Source organism: Sinohyriopsis cumingii, chromosome 2, assembly GCF_028554795.1.
Source record: "Sinohyriopsis cumingii isolate HCF-2022 chromosome 2, ASM2855479v2, whole genome shotgun sequence".
In the NCBI taxonomy this organism is placed as follows: domain Eukaryota; kingdom Metazoa; phylum Mollusca; class Bivalvia; order Unionida; family Unionidae; genus Sinohyriopsis; species Sinohyriopsis cumingii.
In genome coordinates, this window is record NC_142962.1 from 68,350,632 (window position 1) to 68,369,124 (window position 18,493).

The window sequence follows — 18,493 nt, forward strand, 5'->3', positions numbered from 1 at the left end:
TGCCAATATTGCGGTCAGCCTGACTTCTAGATTTCCAAATAACTGAGTCTGGACAATTTAAAATCTGACATGTTTGATACTAAGATCGAAGTTAACCTTTTCCTTCCAGTTTGTCTGATGGTTAAATAAACGAAGACTTAATTAAGAAGAATCACTTCCTCTCATGACACAGACATTAAAAATCATTGCAGTATAGCGATTTAACATGCACTTGTCCCCATAAATCTAATTAATTGTTCTCTAGCCCAAATTAATTTGCTCTTTATAGATGACAGAAATTTTCAGCCTTACAACCTACAACAAAGCAGTTTAACTAAACATTTAATGTAAGTTTCCTTTGATCAAGTACCCAGGTAATTGATCATTAGGAGTGATGGGTACACAGATGTTTGACAGCTTTAACCTTCAATAGCATAAGTATTCAGTATGAAGACCATTAGTCTCTACTTTCTTAAATGGCATAATTAGTATTAAACATGAAGACTATTAGTCACTAACACCTTCAATGGCATAAGTTATAATTCAATATGAAGACAATTAGTTAATATCACATTCAGTGGCATAAGTTTTCAGTATGAAGACCATTAGTCACTATTGAGTTCAGTGGCATAAGTATCAGTATGAAGACCATTAGTCACCTTTGCCTTCAATGGCATCAGTATATTCAGTATGAATATCATTAGTCACTATTGAGTTCAGTGGCATAGTTATTTAGTATGAAGACCATTAGTCACTATTGAGTTCAGTGGTGTGAGTATTAAACATAAAGACAATTAGTCACTGTCACCATCAATGGCATAATAATTCAACAGCAACAATTTAGAAATTCTTAGTTCTTTACAATTTGCTTGCTTATAGGAACATGAAGTTATCTTGATCATTGAGAAGTTTGCTGCATTGCCTGAATGATAAAATCACGTGTCTTGATGACTATAGTGGACTTGCCTAAAATCTGAGACATAGACGACAAGATAGAAATAATCTAGATGGTTATTTGTGTGCCTTTTATGAAGCATTGGTGCCTGTTTATGTCACTTGGTGGTGCTTGTGCATGTCACTAGTTTATGTCACATACCCATGGAATTTTACTTTGAAAATATTGCATGGACTCAGCTGGAAGAAACACTGAGAAAAGTGTGAAAAACAGAAGACATTAACACTGTGCTTATATAGAAAGCAGCACAGCTGTTGTTTTTTAAACTGCTTGAGGCTCTTAAATATTAACAGTTAAGTTACAGTACCTGTCCTTGTTGGATTTTATGTCTTAAGTTTGCTTTGATAATTGCTGTTGCTGTCATGTGATTTATTCTGTCCATATTTGTGTGCCTGAAGTTTAGAGAAAAATCATACTTCAGAATTACTGATTCCAAAGTAACTATTATTTTAACTTTGCTAAACCCGTACGAAATAATTAGGCGGATTCCACCTGGAACTTAAGCAGACTCCAGGCGGAATCTGCCTAAAATGTTAAAAATCTGGTTAATACAAAGGCGGACATGGAAAATTTGAGAAATCAAAGATGAATCCACCTAGAGTCCGTCTAACTCTAAGATGGACTTTTGTCAAATTCCTGCTATAGATACATCTTTAGGCATAATTTTAGACTTAGTTGATTTTCCACCCACCATCTAGGTGGAATTAGGAACTTAGTCACTGACATCTATTATATGAAAGGAGGAATCTGGACTTAGTTTATTTTCTAACCAACATCTAGGCAGAATGAAGAACTTAGTCATTTACATCAGTTAAATAAGGCATTATTAGGACTTGGCTTTTGTGTGTCTGTAAAGTTAAATGACTGAAAATATAGTGATATTTTGTGATTGTAATATCACTGACAGTTCAATAAAAATATCAATAACATATAATAACATTTATTTTTTCTTGTACAATTTGATTGATTTTCAGCAGCATTTATATTTCCTGTTTCTGATAGCTGTAATTTTATTGTTTATTTTCGGCACAATTTATAACTTCTTTTCACAGCTTTCCATGTTAAATTTCTTTTTCAAATTTGTTGTTGTTGTATTTTTGTTTAACTTCAATTGGATTTAACTGCCCTGGAACAAGTTTTCATCTTGTTTTCCGTTTTAAAACATAATTTCGCTTTTCTCCTGACCTGAATTTCCTCGATATGGACCCATTTTTAAATATCGTCTCCGAAACTTTTTTTTAAAATAATGCTCCATCCGGTCCCATTCCCCAACGAGCTTTCAAATAAGTATTTGTTCCGTTTATTGTTGAACAGATTATCGTTGTATAAAGCTGTCTGATTGGTCAAAATATTTTAATTGACCAATGAATCGTCGCGTAACAGAAACTGATGGGAAAGATCATGTTTGCTAAACATGGCGATTCGAATTTTCGAGCGGGACGAGAGATTGAATAACCATTTGAAAAATGTGCGGCAATGAGAATACCCTGAACGCAAATTTGATGGGAATATAATTGATGAATCTGTATGAAAACTGAACGCCAGGACAAGAATTTTGCATTTTGTGCCATAAAGAGCTTTACAGTAGCGGCTAACGTGCTAAATAAAACAAGGAATTGAATCAGGAATCAGGATGATTTCGAAGTTATACAACTCCAAACTGATTAACTTTAAGGAGGGACAACGTGTAGATCACTGGTGGGAATTGTTGCCAGATATCCATGTCTATCAAATATAGTCATATCTTTGCGGAATTTTCTTGGCTGAAAAGCAGAATCTACTTTCAATCTCGTGAGGCATTATTATGTATATTATCAAAATATTCTTGGTGTGTTGGAATTCAGTGTAAAATAAGAGTAATTATATCATGATAAACGTTTGTCACGGCTGCTTATGGAACAAGGACTAATTCGAGAGACCACAGCAGCATCATAGTTTGTGCATTCAAAAATCCAGTCTACAGTACAAGTGACATAAGGCAGGCTCCTAGCTTTTCTTCTTCTCATAATCAAATTGTCTCAAATGGATGCTTTTCTGTAATTTTGCATTATTTTCACGGCTGAATTTTTCAATGCAGATTAATATTTTATATTTTATATATGTTTATGTGTTCGATATGGTGGACAGATTTATATTAACAAGCTCTATCTTATGAGGAATTTTAAGCATTCTTTTTAATTATGTTGTGGAATTATGGCCCCATGGTTGTTATGTGCACCATTTTAATTTCAGCAGGATGTCTCTGTTTATTATGATCAGTTTGTAATAAAATTGCTTGAGTACATGTAATGTAAATCATTTACACATACTGCTCTCCTCCCTACCCAGAAGAACTTCCAAGGCATTATTTGAAGATTTCATATCCATTTAATAACCAGAAAATATTAAGTATAAAAAGCTACATTAGGATAATTCAAATACCAGGCTTATCTAAACTTGGTTATGTGACATTGCACATTTCAAATATGGAAAATTTGCAACAGGTTTGTGCATACCAGTGATAACATTGAGCAGAATTACTAATACAGTGATCCCTCACTTTAAAGCTCCTCATTATAATGATGCCTGTACAGTCATGGATCCCATTAAATTGTTTGAATTTAGTTTATACTGTTATTCTCATACAATGCCAGTATTAGGGTCATGAATTCCATTAAATTGTTGAAAGTATGTATTTATATCTCTATGGGATGCTGTTTCTTTTAGTAGGATAAGTGTGTGAATGTGTAGGCATTAGATCAGTATTACATGTGAGGCCCCAGCTGTAGTTTCAAATTAAAATTATTATTCATGCATTAAACATTTGTATTTGTACATACAACGTGATCACGATTTACGTGAGGGTTACATTTTTGAACCACACATGTAATTTGAGATTTGCTTAAATTGAGATCATTTTCTCTCTAGTCTTAAATAGTTCTAGGATGGCTGAGGGCATTATCTAAAAGTAATAAGACTTAAATGGAATGCATTCTCTCTGGCAATAGTTTTTCAAGTCACAATGCAGGTCCAAGTTCTCAAAGTACACTGCACTGGCCATCCACCCTTCGTTAATAGCATACCAGTAGACGGGCAACTCCGATCATTTATATCCCTTCAAGGCCATGGGATTTTCAAAACGATAAATCAAGAGAGGCTTCAACTTGCAATCACCTTGCGCATTGCCTCCCAGGAGAAGTGTTAAGTGGTCTTTAGCAGCTATAAAACTGGGCGCAGTCTTCTCTTCCACCGAAATGTAAGTGCGGTCAGACATTTTATTCCAATGTATTATAAAGACCGGTTTTGTTAACATTAAAAATCTGCTTTGCTGAGTAATCACCACTTTCAATAATTTTCTGCAGTCTGGTGGGAAAACCTCTTGCTGCTTCTTCATCAGCTGATGCAGCTTCACTTGTTTTAACATTTTTAAAGCCAAAACATGCTTTAAACTTGTGTAACCACCCAATACGGGCATGAAAATCTTTCGTGATCACCTTCTTCAGATACCTTGAGAGCTTCGTACAGGCTAGAGGCTTTAGCACGCACAATCACTTGGCTAAGAGGAATTTTTTTCTTAAGCTGATCATCAAGCCACATTGCCAACATCCTTCCCATCTTGTCCATTATTTTGTGGCAGATATAGCAACTTTTCTAGTTTGAAAGGGAGGTTCCAGCTTTCACACTTGCTTTTATTTTTTCCACACTGTCAGTCATATTGTTCTACATGTACTTTCACGAAGGTTCAAATCATGCTTTATCATGGTGGTACTCTGACCACCTTCATACCTTTTCACAACTTCAGGTTTAACCTGTTAAGAAATAACCTGCCTAGGTCTGTTCAGACTATCACTTGCTTGTCTTTTAGATCACTAATAAGATTCCAAAATTTTACATGTACATACGTATGCAGCATGGAGGCCAAGATAAACAGAATGGTGGGGGTGTAAGAGGTGGGCATGGTGGGTAATGTTTGCTTGTGACAGTGGCACAATTTATAAGAGTGTTTTATAATCTCAGTAGTAGCGATCTTTTTCACATTTTCCCCCATCTCACATTATTTTGAAATCGCATGAATTGAGATCGCGTAAATCACAATCACACTGTACTGATTGTGTTTCAAGGTTACTCAAAGGCTGTGACAGACATGAGGTGACTGCTGGTTTCTAGAAGTAAATGATGACAATTCTAAGGTTCTTATTTGATTTTGCAGAAAAGAATCTTATTATTGTTTTATTCATTTCAAAGGTCAAGTCCATTTTATTTTTTATTTATGTTTTTTTTTTCCTGCATAATTATGAATGTCTGCAAGGAGACTGTAAAGATATTGATCAGTAATTACATCCTGTCTGTCAATCATGCCTTGATGGATGGACAACCAATTTGGCCACCATAGTGTCTTTCTTGAAAATCATGTTATTGCTGCTACTTCTGAACGGATGTCCATATAACTAAGGGATTTCACTAAAAGACTTCTTTTAAAGTCTAGTATATCGTAGATGAAATTGGTGCCAATCTAACATCCAATATGACCACCATGGCAACCATCTTGAAAATGTCACTACTTCTCAATCAATGATCACATTGGCATTGAGTTTTCGAAACAAAATACTTCGCACATTGTCTAGTTGATCCTAAATGAAAATGGTGTAACACTTAAATCAAATATATATGTCATGGCTGCTGTCCATGATATTGTTATCTCTACTAAACAAAAATTCATATTGCCATGTAACTTTTACAAAATGACTGTTATGATGTCTTGGTCCTATAAAATTGTGCTGATCTGATATCTGTTATGGCCACCATGGTAACCATATTGAAAATTTTGTTATTGCTGCTCATCCTAAATGGAAAGTCTTACTGGCATAGGTCTTTCTCATGGAGACTTCTTAAGGTGTCTAAATGAAGATGGTGACAATCTTTCTTCCAATATGGCTGCCACAGCAGTGAATTTGAAAATCTAATTACTGCTTAGAATTATAAAAGATGGTTTCAGTATTCAGCAGTTAAAAAGAAATGGTCTTATATTGAATTCCTGGAAATTCTTTTCATTCAGTAGATGTCAGTTTTTGTGAGGGACTCTTGTGTAGGATATGTCTTTTTGTGATTTTTAAACTTTTAGATTATTTCTTTAGGTCAGTATCTCTTGTTTGTATTGTTACAAGCCAGGGGTCTTTACTTGAGTGAGCTGTGTCAAACCCTGGCACGATTCCCGCTAGAAGTCATAAGCTTACCCCATATTTCCAAAGACATCCATACAACTTCAGTTGTAAATTAGAAAGCCCAACGTGTCCATTCTATACATAAATTTTACTCTAATCAATACAAGACCACAGATCTCATAACCTGCCAGATATCTATCAACCGCACATATGTGTCGTTTCTCTTCATTAGATTATTTCCGTACTGCCAGCAGTTCACGCCGTAGAAACTAGACAACTAACCCTTATCACAGGGAACTATTTTAACTGTGACACCTTAGGCCAGTCAAACTATGGTTTCCAGACACTTTTCTCCATTACAACTGCATCACCTTTGCCACTATGGTAACATATGGTATCTGCCGAGTCCCTTCTTATTGATTCCATAGTGTAATTTACGGGTTTACTACCATAAATACTGCCACTGCAGTCACGCTACCAATGTACACCACTAGATTTTAGTAAGGACTTTATTATTCCATGGACTCATTTGGTTTGGACCTGAATCCACTACTAGTGAACCATGGCATCATGGAAACTCATTAACACTTTACTCTGTGATGTTTGCTTCTAGTAATTGGCTAATTATTTCGGGCAAAGGAATATCTCTATTTGCGCAGAATTCTAATAATCAAACTAGGAATCACAAAAATCTAAGAATTCCTTAAAATGGGGTGCTATAACTAAATGCACATGCTCCAAATTTATTACAGTATCATTAATCATCATCAGTCTTCTTTACCGTGGGACAAGGAATGTCTCAAAGGTTGAGCAGCTTATAGATTCAAAGATAAAAAGCACAAATGGCAGATGTTTCAGGGTGGGTTGCTAGTGGTTCATTAAGTTATTTATCAGGATGTATTGTTTTTTTGCAAAATCTGGCATCAGATGTTGTATAGAAATTTTTGTGTGAGACATGGAATTTATTTAGGAATTTAAGAATTAAAAGGTTAAAGGTGATGGTTACAAATAGATCTGTTACTAATTAAAGTTGACATTGTGCATCCATGAAAGTTGTCATCAGACATGGCTAAGAAGTTCAGTACTGCACTGCAGAGATATCCAGGTTAGAAGATCAAAGTTTAAGACCACAGGGCAGGGTTGATGAAGTTTTGCTTTCACCCACTTACCCACGACATGTGGTTTCAGACAATCACCTCACTTTTCACTTGTACCAAAATTGTCACAACTTGACTAAGATTTGATGAGATGTATGCGCTTTAGTCCAAAGAAATAACAAATGAAAGAATGTACTACATAACTTGCATATTAAAATAATTTACATTTTTCAAAAATATTGGTTGATACTACCCATTTGTCTACTTCAGGTGTATATGTTTTAGCTGCTGGATTTGAATAAATGTCTGTGTACCATATGTCTGCCACCAGGACCAGTGCTAAGCCATTACAGCTGAGAGCAGGGTCTAGGTTGAAGTCCTCAAACTCTTGTCCATCTTAAATGACTGCTCCCTTGTGCTCAAAAAATCAGCCTGAATTAATCTAAAGTACACTATCTTTAGCACCTATTAAAATAGGGAAAATTAATTTTGCCTTATTAGACAATACCAGCTTCTGAAAGTGCAATGGATGAGTTACCAAATATATAAAATGTGAAAAACAGTTATCAGCTTTTTTTTGACAATTTACCTTTGAAGTCCAGGAAGTGAAAATGACCAAGTGGAGCTAGCAGTTTTTTGAAAGGTGCAAATCTGGCATAAGACCAAGCTGTATACTCCATAACCCATATTACTCCCATCAGTCATACACCAAAATAAAGGGAATTAAAGGTTCTTTGAACGATACTTAAGATATACAATGTCCTTATTAAATAGCCAGTATAACCAGTGAGGACACCCGGGAAAATTCTTTTTCTTAAAAATTCTAACCCTATGCAAAATACGAAACTGTAGAGCATCACCTATGTGGAACAAATACTTCTTAGAAAGCTTGTTGCAGAATAGGACCAGATAGAGCATTATAAAAAATATTTAAAAAATCAAAAACCGTTTCGGAGACATTAAAAATCGAGGAAAATCAGTTTCAGGTCAGGAGAAAAGTGAAATTCTGCTTTAAAATGGAAAACAAGAAAACAATCTTGTTTGAGGACAGTTTAATCCAATTGAAGTTGAACAAAAATATAACAACAACAACACTTTTGAAAAAGAAATATAACAAGGAAAGATGTGGAAAGAAATTTATGTTTCCAAAATGAACAATAAAATTACAGCTGTCAGAAACAGGAAATATAAATATTGCTGAAAATAATTCAAATTGTACAAGAAACAAAAAATAAATTTTATTATATCTTATTGATTTTTTTTATTGAAATGTCAGTGATATTACAATCACAAAATATCACTATATTTTCAGAATGTTTGGCAAACTCTCAGTGAAATTTCAATCACAAATTCTTACTGATATTTTCAGAAAATTTGGTAAAATTTCCAAAGTTATGATAATTTTAGTGACAAAAAACATTTCAATGAATGTCAAATTTTTTTCACTGATTTCGCTGAAATTTCAGTCACATTTTTTTGTCTTTGTTAATATTGAAATGACAAAATTATGATTACTTGTCAGGCATTCTAATATTTACTCTGTTGATAAAATGAGTTTGCTACATTATTTTCACAGGGATGGTAATAAGGAAGATTCAGAGAAGGAAAATTCATGTGAAAGTGGAGGTGTAAAATGTAAGACTGCGGCTCAGTATGATGTAACAATTTTTCCAAAGAGACACTAGCCAGAATCTTAGGCAGCACAAAATGTAAAATATGACATAACTAAAAGACAGAATTTTCAGCCACAGTTGGTTGATTGTTATCCCTGGTATAAATTTATTGACTTAGAAGGAAACATGTTTTGCATTCATTATATGATCGCTGTAAAGAGCTTTCTGATTGGTCAAAATTTTGTACTTGCCCAATGAATCGTCACATAATGGAAATTGATGGGAATGAGCATGCTTGCTAAACATGGCGATTCAAATTTTCAGGCAGGATACGAGTTTGAATAACCATTTGAAAAATGTGCGGCAATGAGAATAGCTTGAATGCAAAGTCGACAGGAACGTAATTGGTCAGCCTGTATGAAAACTGAACGCCAGGACAAGCATTTTGCTTTTTGTGCCATAAAGAGCTTTACAGTAGTGGCTTATGTGCTAAATAGGACAAGGAACTGAACCAGGATGATTTGAAGTTACATAACTGCATACTGATTAACTTCCAGAATTTAAGGAGGGACAACATATAGATTACTAGTGGAAATTGTTGATATTGTTGCCAGGTAACCCATGCCTGTCAAAGATAGTCATATCGTGAGTGGTATTATTGTATATACTGAAATATCACCTTGGTTAATAAAGTTTTGTTTAATTCATATCCATTAGTTATTTGAAACCTTTTTAAATGTCTGAAAAACTACTGAAACTTCATTAAAATACTATATAATGATCAAAATTTTAGTGAAATCTCACCAACTCTCAGAAAACTTACAATTAAATGTTAGAGATCTCGACAAAACTAAGTGAAAGTTTTGGCCAGATTTTTTTTGAAACCTCACTAGAATTTCTGTGAAAGTTTTGATCAGAATTTTCTTCAGATCTCACAAATATTTCAGTGAAACTTTTGTGAGATGTTGCCAAAATTTCAAAGAAAGTTTGGTCAAAATATTTGTGAAATCTCACCAAACTTTCAGTGAAATGAAAAAGACTTAATTGATGCCATCATGGATTAGGTTTTGTATGCAAGTAAAAAATGAGGACAAGAAAAGCATAAATCTTATTTGATAATGTCTGTCAAAATAAAATGTATGATCCATTTTAAAAATTATTGTGAATACTTATCATTGATTCCAATAATGTCTAAGAGTCATTTGGCAGTTTAATAGAAATCTGAAGTAGACTATTTTTTGTTGGATAATATTTATGTAGACATTTTAGGCAGCCTTTTTTTTAGATAGAAACTTTAGGCAGATTTTTATTTCAGATGGAAATTTCAGGCAGGTTTTTTTTAGGAAGAAATTTTTTTTCAGGCAGAAATCTTAGATGGATTTTTTTGTTTAAGTGGAATCTTAGGACAACTAATCTGCATATTTCACCTAAAATAATGCCAGAAATCACCTAAAGTCCACTTGAAATTTGGCTAAGCTTCTTTCAGGTTAGGCAGAAAAACGCTTAAAAAACCTGTCTGAAATCTAAGTTCACCTGGAATTTTTTTTACATACAGGATTTCAGGTGGAGATTTTAGACAGTTTCTTTTTATATTAGTGGAATATTACTATTAGAACAACTTATTTGCATCTTTTGCATAAAATTCACTGTAGCTCCCATAATATGAGCACTTATGGTCTAGGCAGAGAGCGCTTTAAAAAGAACGTCTGAAATCCGCCTGGAAAATTTTGTATGGGTGGATTAAGATCAGAGTGAGTTGTACCTGAGGACCTGGTTTGAGAAAACACAATATAACACATCTGCTTTATTTAATATGCGCCATCTCTATACTGCTAATTAATCAGACAGCTTTGTTTTGTTTGGCATGTTTTGATTTGGTCACTTATCCAAAAACATACTCAAGCTGTAATAGAAGGTGCACACATAAAACAGTTCACAGTGACCACTGTTAGGTGTGTACCAGAATGTTAATGTATACATGGAAATAGGTAGAATCAAGTGTTCAGTACACACAATTGGAATTAATGGACAGATAATGGTATATAAATTGATTAAAGCATGAAAATATGGACTTGCCTGACTTTCTTAAATAGGAAAAAATGCACTAATCCTGGACTAGCGACATAAACAATTTTACTTGCCCTATTTTGAAAATTAGCATATTCTAGGATATCAAGTTAAGGGGTTTGATCAGCCTTTCAGGGTAAAAGAGTTATAGCTTTTTTTGTGAAATTGTTTAAATATTTTGGCAGTGACTGACAGATTATTATCAGATGTAGATGGAACTGCCTTACATTTGGGTGGGGTTAGGTGCCTGGGTAATACATTACTAAGGCAGTAGTGATATTTGTTGCAGGTGGAACATATAATTTGTGTAATAAGCTCCTTCTTTATAAATGATATGTATTCTAGCCTTGCTAGACTTGGCAAAGAAAAGTGCTGTTGTGCATGGGATATTGTTTTCAGAGAAACATCTTACCTACAACTGTTACCATAATACTGTTGCAGCAGATTCAATAGTTTTTTGCACACTTAAAAAGAAGGCCACAGATAATGAACTATTTCTGATGTAATTATTTTTGTCAGGCCTTGAAAATTTACTTGCATATTTTTCAGACTGTACTCATGAATCAAGCCATAGTAAATCAGAATGCAGTACAAAACAGTACTCAGTGGCTACAGAATTTACAGCAACAGGTTGACAGTTGGTTTTCCCAAAACTTTGGGCCTTCTTTGAATGAGCAAGACAGGAAGTATAAAGCTCTTGAGGATGAAAAAAATCAACTAAGTAAAAACTGCAAGGACTTAGAGGAGGAAAAGAATCGACTAATTAAAAAATGTAGGGGGCATGAGCTGGAAAATGATCAGCTAAGAAAAAAATGCAAGGAACTTGAGGAACGAAAAAAAGAAATTGAAAAGCTCAAGAAAGATTATGACAGGTTATCTACAGAAAATAATTATTTGAAGAATCCAGCAATGCCCAGCTCATCCAGTGGTAGCTTTTGGTATCCCTCGTATAATCCTGTACCACAAAAGAAACCAGGTAATACTGTATACCTTTGTTTATCCTTTTGTTTAAGAACAGATTGTACATTGTATATGTATCATAATAGGTTGTTTGTATGACCCTATCATATTCCTGTCATAAACATGGTAGGAGCATTAATATTTTGGCTTATCACATCAAAATCTACATCAAGAAACATTCTATGCATGCAAATAGACTTTCTTTCAACTTAACACGTTGGCACAGCTCACGTTGTTCGCATAGCTCAAATGAGTACGAAATTTTCATATTCAGATATTCATTAATGTATTTGCACAGAACATGAGAATTCTTCAGTGTTAATAATAATATAAAATAATAAAATCCATCCTTTTATTGTTTTCCTTGATATTAATGACTTAGCCCGTTGTCAAACCACAATGAAAACTTGGTCTGTAAAATTGAATTACATGTAAATTCAGAAGTCTAGTATAAATTTAGCAATAACTAAGACTATAAAGCAAATGACTGTTTATCTTTAAATTTAAAAGTCTTGATTTGCCAGCACCACATGGTGTTATAATTTATGTATTTATCTTTCAAATTCAGTAAGCTTGGTTTGCTAGCACCCTATGGTATTATAATGTATGTATTTATCTCTCAAACGCAATAAACATGGTTTGCCAGTACCCTATGGTATTATAATGTATGTATTTATCTCTCAAACTCAATAAGCTTAGTTTGCCAGTACCCCATGGTGTTATAATTTATGCATTTAACTTTCAAAATGTGAAGGGTGTAGACAATAAATGTCTTATTGACTTTCAGACTTACTTTTGTTCATTTAAATTCCAAAGAAATGGAGACCCTAGATATCAGTTTTAATCCTGTGAATGGATGTAAGATTTTACTACCCTTCTTACACAGGAGAACTTAAGCATTCATGAGAGTCGGTGTATAGAGAAGGGTCAGTTTTACAATGAATTATTGCAAGATGCATGCTTTGTACTCAATTTGTGTGAAAAATCAACAGAATGGGTAAAAATGTGCATCATCTTTTCAGGTATAAGCTTTTTTCTTCATGAAAACCCACCAGTGGTCAAAAAACGCCCCCTTCCCACTCCTTTTTCAAAATTGGGTGGAAAAGGCATGAATTTCCCGCCAAAAATTTTAAGTTCTTCGATAGACCCTGATCAGTATGTTTGGCCTGCAGATACGTTCTTTTTACATGAACCCAGGTGTGCTTTATTATTTGTAAAGGGTGCAGACATTTTTATAGAAAAACATGATCTTGGGAATGAAATGATCAAATACATTTTTGATTAAATTACAGGACAGTTTTGTTGTACCAAAGTACAGCAAAACTCAGACCATTTATAATACAAAGTGACATGTAAGAGCTTCTATATAGATTACTATGAGTGTACCACTGAGTGCAGTGATGTATGTTTAATTAATATAATTTATGTACATGTCTTCCTTACATACACATAAATTATTACTTAAATTGCAAGTTTTGGAAATGAGGTGAATTATTTTCTTCAGAAGTTAGATGGAGTGGGATCAGATCTCCTTGGACTGTGGGGGCAAGCCAGATCACACTTCCTGATGTGCAAACTCTTCCAGTCATGCATTTTAAACATAATTTTCAACTTCCTCATTCCATCTTATCATGGGACTCTTTAATATTATTGGATAATTAGATTAGGTGAATATATGATTATTATGGAGTGAGTAAACATTTAACCAAACATCTAGAAGCATTTTATTTTCTCACCAGATCATTCAGGCCACCTGTTACAGAAAGCAATGTGTTCAAATTGGACTCGTGTAATGGCACATATTAAACACAAACAAGTCCAAATTCACAATACGAGAAATTCAAACTTGAATCTCCAATCAGACATTCACTTGGAGGTAGAATACAAAGCACAGAATAGGATTTTACCTTAGAAATGTTATGTATTGTCTCATTCATTATCAATTTTTTGTCAAGAATTGATGAAAGTAAATAAGTATACCTTATAACGTCCTTCGTTCATTGAACTTTAAATGGTGTATAATGAGGTCTGGGAAGAAACATAACTGATATTGACAAGCACATGGTCATGATTCCTGCTAATGTCAGAAACAAAAAAAATGTAATTTAACTCGGCTAATTAACAAATTGTTCACTGTCATTTATATTCTAAATTTAAAAAAAATTATTACACTGTCCAGTGTTATTCAGTATGATGTCTGGTTTCACCTGAAATCAGTCTGACATGTCAATCCACTTGGCTGAAAATAATGTGATCAGTATTGATGAATGGTACAAACACTAAAGCACTGATTCTCAAACTGTGTGCTGTGACACGGCACACTAGTGTGCCGCGAGAGATTTGCAGGTGTGCCGTGGGAGTCTTGAAAAATATTTAAAATTGCTAGCGTTTTGAAACCTTGAACATATCGAAAAATTAAATGGTAAATCAACGTCCCAAAAGTTAAAAAAAAGTGACATATATAAAAATGCAATCTCTTTCAGTCTGTCATTCATTGGTTCCTTTCGTAACCTGAGACTTGTGTGAGATCTTGGGAAAACTCAATCGCTCTAATTATAATAATAGTCTAATAATAAATACATGCAGCCCATTATACAATCGGCACTGCAGTATTACTTCCAATCACACGCAAGTGATGAATATGGATGGGTGATCAATCCATTCAGAAACAACGAAACTACAAATCATACAACTGAAGAAGAAGAACAGCTCATTGATTTAAAGAACGATAAATATTTTCAGTCAACATTTCCCAAAAAGAGCCTGGATGAGTTTTGGATCTCAATCAAGAAGGCATATCCTGCAATCAGTTAAAAAGCAATCAAGGTAATTCTGCCATTTGTTCCTTTGTGGTTTTGTGAGTTTGGATTTTCAGCATTGACTGAAATCAAATCGAAAAAGAGAGACTTCTTAAAATCAACGATGAAATGCGCGCTTGTTTGTCGACTTTGGAGCCTCGCTTCAATCTGATTTGCTCTTGAAAGCAGGCATATCCTTCACATTCAATTTAAAATTAAATATATATGTAAAAATAAATAAATTCTTCAGCACAAAAATTGTTAAATCTTTTAAGGTGTGCCGTGAAATTTTATAGATCTTTTTGGTGCGCTGCAAGACAAAAAAGTTTGAGAAACACTGCACTAAAGATTATAAATGGAACCCGATACAGAATTTGATGTTAAAAATAATTATATTGTCTCTAAAGAAAATCCTGAAATAACCAATGAAACTTGAAGCTGGTGATTATGCCATTTGAAATCAACAACAGAGATAACAAAGATATCACTTTAATTGATCACATGTAAAATGAATTCAGCACTTGAAATTTTCAAGTGAAATGTTAAGGACTTTATCATTTCTTTTATCATGACCTTAGGAATGATGTTATAATTAATTGCCATCATTCCAGGATTCTCAAAATGTGACTGGTTATTGACATTAAAGTTACTTAGAAATGATAAATATTCACATCAAAATGCATAAAAACATCCTCAAAACATAAAACGGTCATCAACTTATATATTATTTGTTGTCAAGATGTAGTATGGCATTATAACTGTTACATGCCAAAATCATAAATTTTGCCAAGATTTTCAGCTCCAGACCATGTTTCACCTTGAATGGAGGAAATGATGAATGTGTATTATAAATCATGGTAAAAATTGTAAATAGAAATTACCATTCAGTTTTTCTTAACCTGATTTTCACATAATGTTAATCAATTAGTTGTCAGAATATTACATCTCAGATTCTTATTAAATATTGATAGCAAGTGGAAAAAGGTTGACATTGTTATAAATAAGCCATGTTTATTTTACAGCATTGATACATGACACATTTATGATTGTGTCCGATCATATGCAAAGCATAAGTGAGAGTTATGTGTATTTTTTACCACTAATACATTGCTCAAAATAATTGTTCTATATCGAATATTGCTCAGCACAGATGGAAAAGTAGTCTTTCTAGTCATAAGTTGGTAAAGGATTTAGATTACGTAGTATTTTGCCTTAAATTCATTTGGAAATGGCTTGAGTTTTTCAAATGATTTTCAAAACTAAATTTTCCAGCTGCTATTGATGCTGAATATTCATTTCTATTGTTACTTATTCATTAGATTTTTTAAATGCACATAGCATTCTTTTATATTGGTTTGGAGGTCATTTTTTACAGTAATTCTTTAAGGAAAAAGATAACAATGCTGATTTCAAATTAGGTAGCAGAGATGTTACAGGTACCCCATTTAAAATCTCCTAATTTTGTGTCCATGATTCATCTTACTCTGAATTTTTAAATTTAAATAACAATCTTTTATCATTGGTTTGGGGTTAATTTTTATTTACATTAATTCTTTAAGGAAAAGACAGGATGTCATGTTTAAACAATGTGAGTAAAACTTCATGCTGATTGCATACTAAATAAAGGAGACGTCACACATAACCAATTTAAAATCACCTAAATTTGTGTCCTTTGTTTGTCTTTGTCAGATTTTTAAATTTAAATAACATTCTTTATCATTGGTTCAGGGATGATTTTGTAACTGTAATCTTCTTGGAAAAAGTTACGATAGTTTTCATGTCAAATCAATATGAGGAAAACTTCACACTTAATTCAGAGTATATAGCAGAGATGTCATAAGTAACCCATTTAAAGTGTCCCACATGTACATTTCACAGTCTCTTTTTCTTATCCCAACCCATTATGCTTATGTACAATTTGTGCGTCTTTGTATACATGGCGAAATATGTTCTGTAATTGGTGTTAAAGATATCGGGGAGCACACATACAGTGTTGACAGTTTTATGGGGCCTGTGTACCTAAAGCATGCATTCAAGAATGAACAGTAAATAATGTTTATACGCCCACATTTTGAAAGCTGTTAAAAAATACATAAGCAAGCAACTGAATTTGGAATGTAGACAACATGCAGTACATGTCATTGCTTTCATTTTCAAAGCACAAATTTAAGGATCATATGTCTATTCTAAATTTGAAAAATGTATCAAATTTAAAGATTGAATTTCAGAATATTAAAGTTTATAAATAGGAATTATAATGTAATACATACCAGTTTTACACTGTAAATATAAAGCTGTATGCTTTCTTTATATATAAATACTGATCTCACTCTATTTATTATAGTAGAAATATATGAAGTTTAAGTGGATTTGACATGACATTTATCATCAGAAACATGATGTGTGTTAATGAGACATCTTGAAGAAGAACAATAAGGGTATATAAATTACCTAAATTACATTGCTGGATGATAGTGGATGATGTCATGAGACCATGATCATTTCAAATGACAAAAAAACAAATGAAAAACTCTTATCATAGATTTCACTTGGATACAAAAATGCCATTAAGCAATTTATGAGTAATAAATCCAGACATGCCACCTGTTATGCTTTTGGCATAATGATTACGCTTTTTTCACCAAATTACATCCTATGCTTGCCTTTATATGGATTATGCATTTCTGGTACATCACAAAAATGAAATAAAAAATAAAGCAATAAATGTTATGTTTGTCATTTTTATCATCTTCATTTTAATCCCATTCATGATATAAATTTAAGAATATTGTCAAAAAAAGAAGTCTGCTGTATGATTATAGTGTAAGAGTACATTTGCCCATCCTAGACATGCATGTGCTTTCCATATATTCTATTTATAGCAGCTGTTTCTGACACATTTCCAAGAAAACAGACAGGTTTCTTCAAATTGAAACATTGCTTGACAAATTCATTATATCGATAATATATAATATTTGATTGCAGACCAGTCTTTACTCTAGACTAGTTAAAATTTGTCAGTATGTTTTTTATTTGTATTTTGGTTTGAATCCACATGGATTTTCCCCATTTGTGACAAGAACTTTGACCAGCTGCACTACCAGGTTAGTAGGAAAAAAAATGAACAATTTTTCCATACACTGTACTGTATTTATGGAATGTAAAATATAGATTACACTTTTTATGCTCAAATTATGCTTCTTGGCTGCTTATATTAGCAATAATTATGCTTATACCACTCTTGGGGTTGGCATATATGTAAACTTATAAAACGGCAAAATAAAAGGCTGTGAAACATTTATGTCATTTTCATTGTTTCAAATGGACGATCATTCATTTGGATAGCCATCTGATGTATTTCACAGTCATTGTTAAAAGGTGAAAATGTCTTCCTGTTGCATCTGCAACATATCAAGGGTTTGGCTTTCCTGACTTATATGCTAACTATAAGAACTGAGATATGTTCTTTGTATTCTCTGTAATTATACAATCACAACATAATTTGAATATATTTAATGATAATGTTGAATTATTCAAAAAAAATTTCATTGATGTGTAATTGCTTTACATCTTATCAACCCAAAAAAGTATTTTTTCACACAATGCACACAAGGAACTATCTCCTTTCGTACAAAAAATAAATAATTCACAGTCATGTGTTTTATAATTTTGTAACATGAACAAGTTATAATAACTCTGAAATTTTTAAAAAGATGAGTCTGAGATGTAACACAAATTTTATTAGATCAAATTTTGTACCAGCTTCCATAGATGATACAAATTGCACAGATAATTATAAAAGGCTCTTTTTGTCCAAAAAGTCTTGACCCTGTTCTAGGTCAGACCAAGATTTGATGAGTTCTAGTTTATGATTTTGTTTTTC

The 18,493-nt window shown here is 33.1% G+C and overlaps 1 protein-coding gene across 1 annotated transcript in view; it reads left to right on the forward strand.

Moving 5' to 3' along the window:
• Window positions 1-18,493, forward strand: part of LOC149805094 (uncharacterized) — a 55,258-nt gene that overhangs the window by 16,609 nt on the left and 20,156 nt on the right. The window contains exon 4 of the mRNA XM_089947340.1: window positions 11,402-11,828. Within this exon, the coding sequence (XP_089803466.1) occupies window positions 11,402-11,828 (427 nt within the window). The remainder of the gene's footprint in view (window positions 1-11,401; window positions 11,829-18,493) is intronic.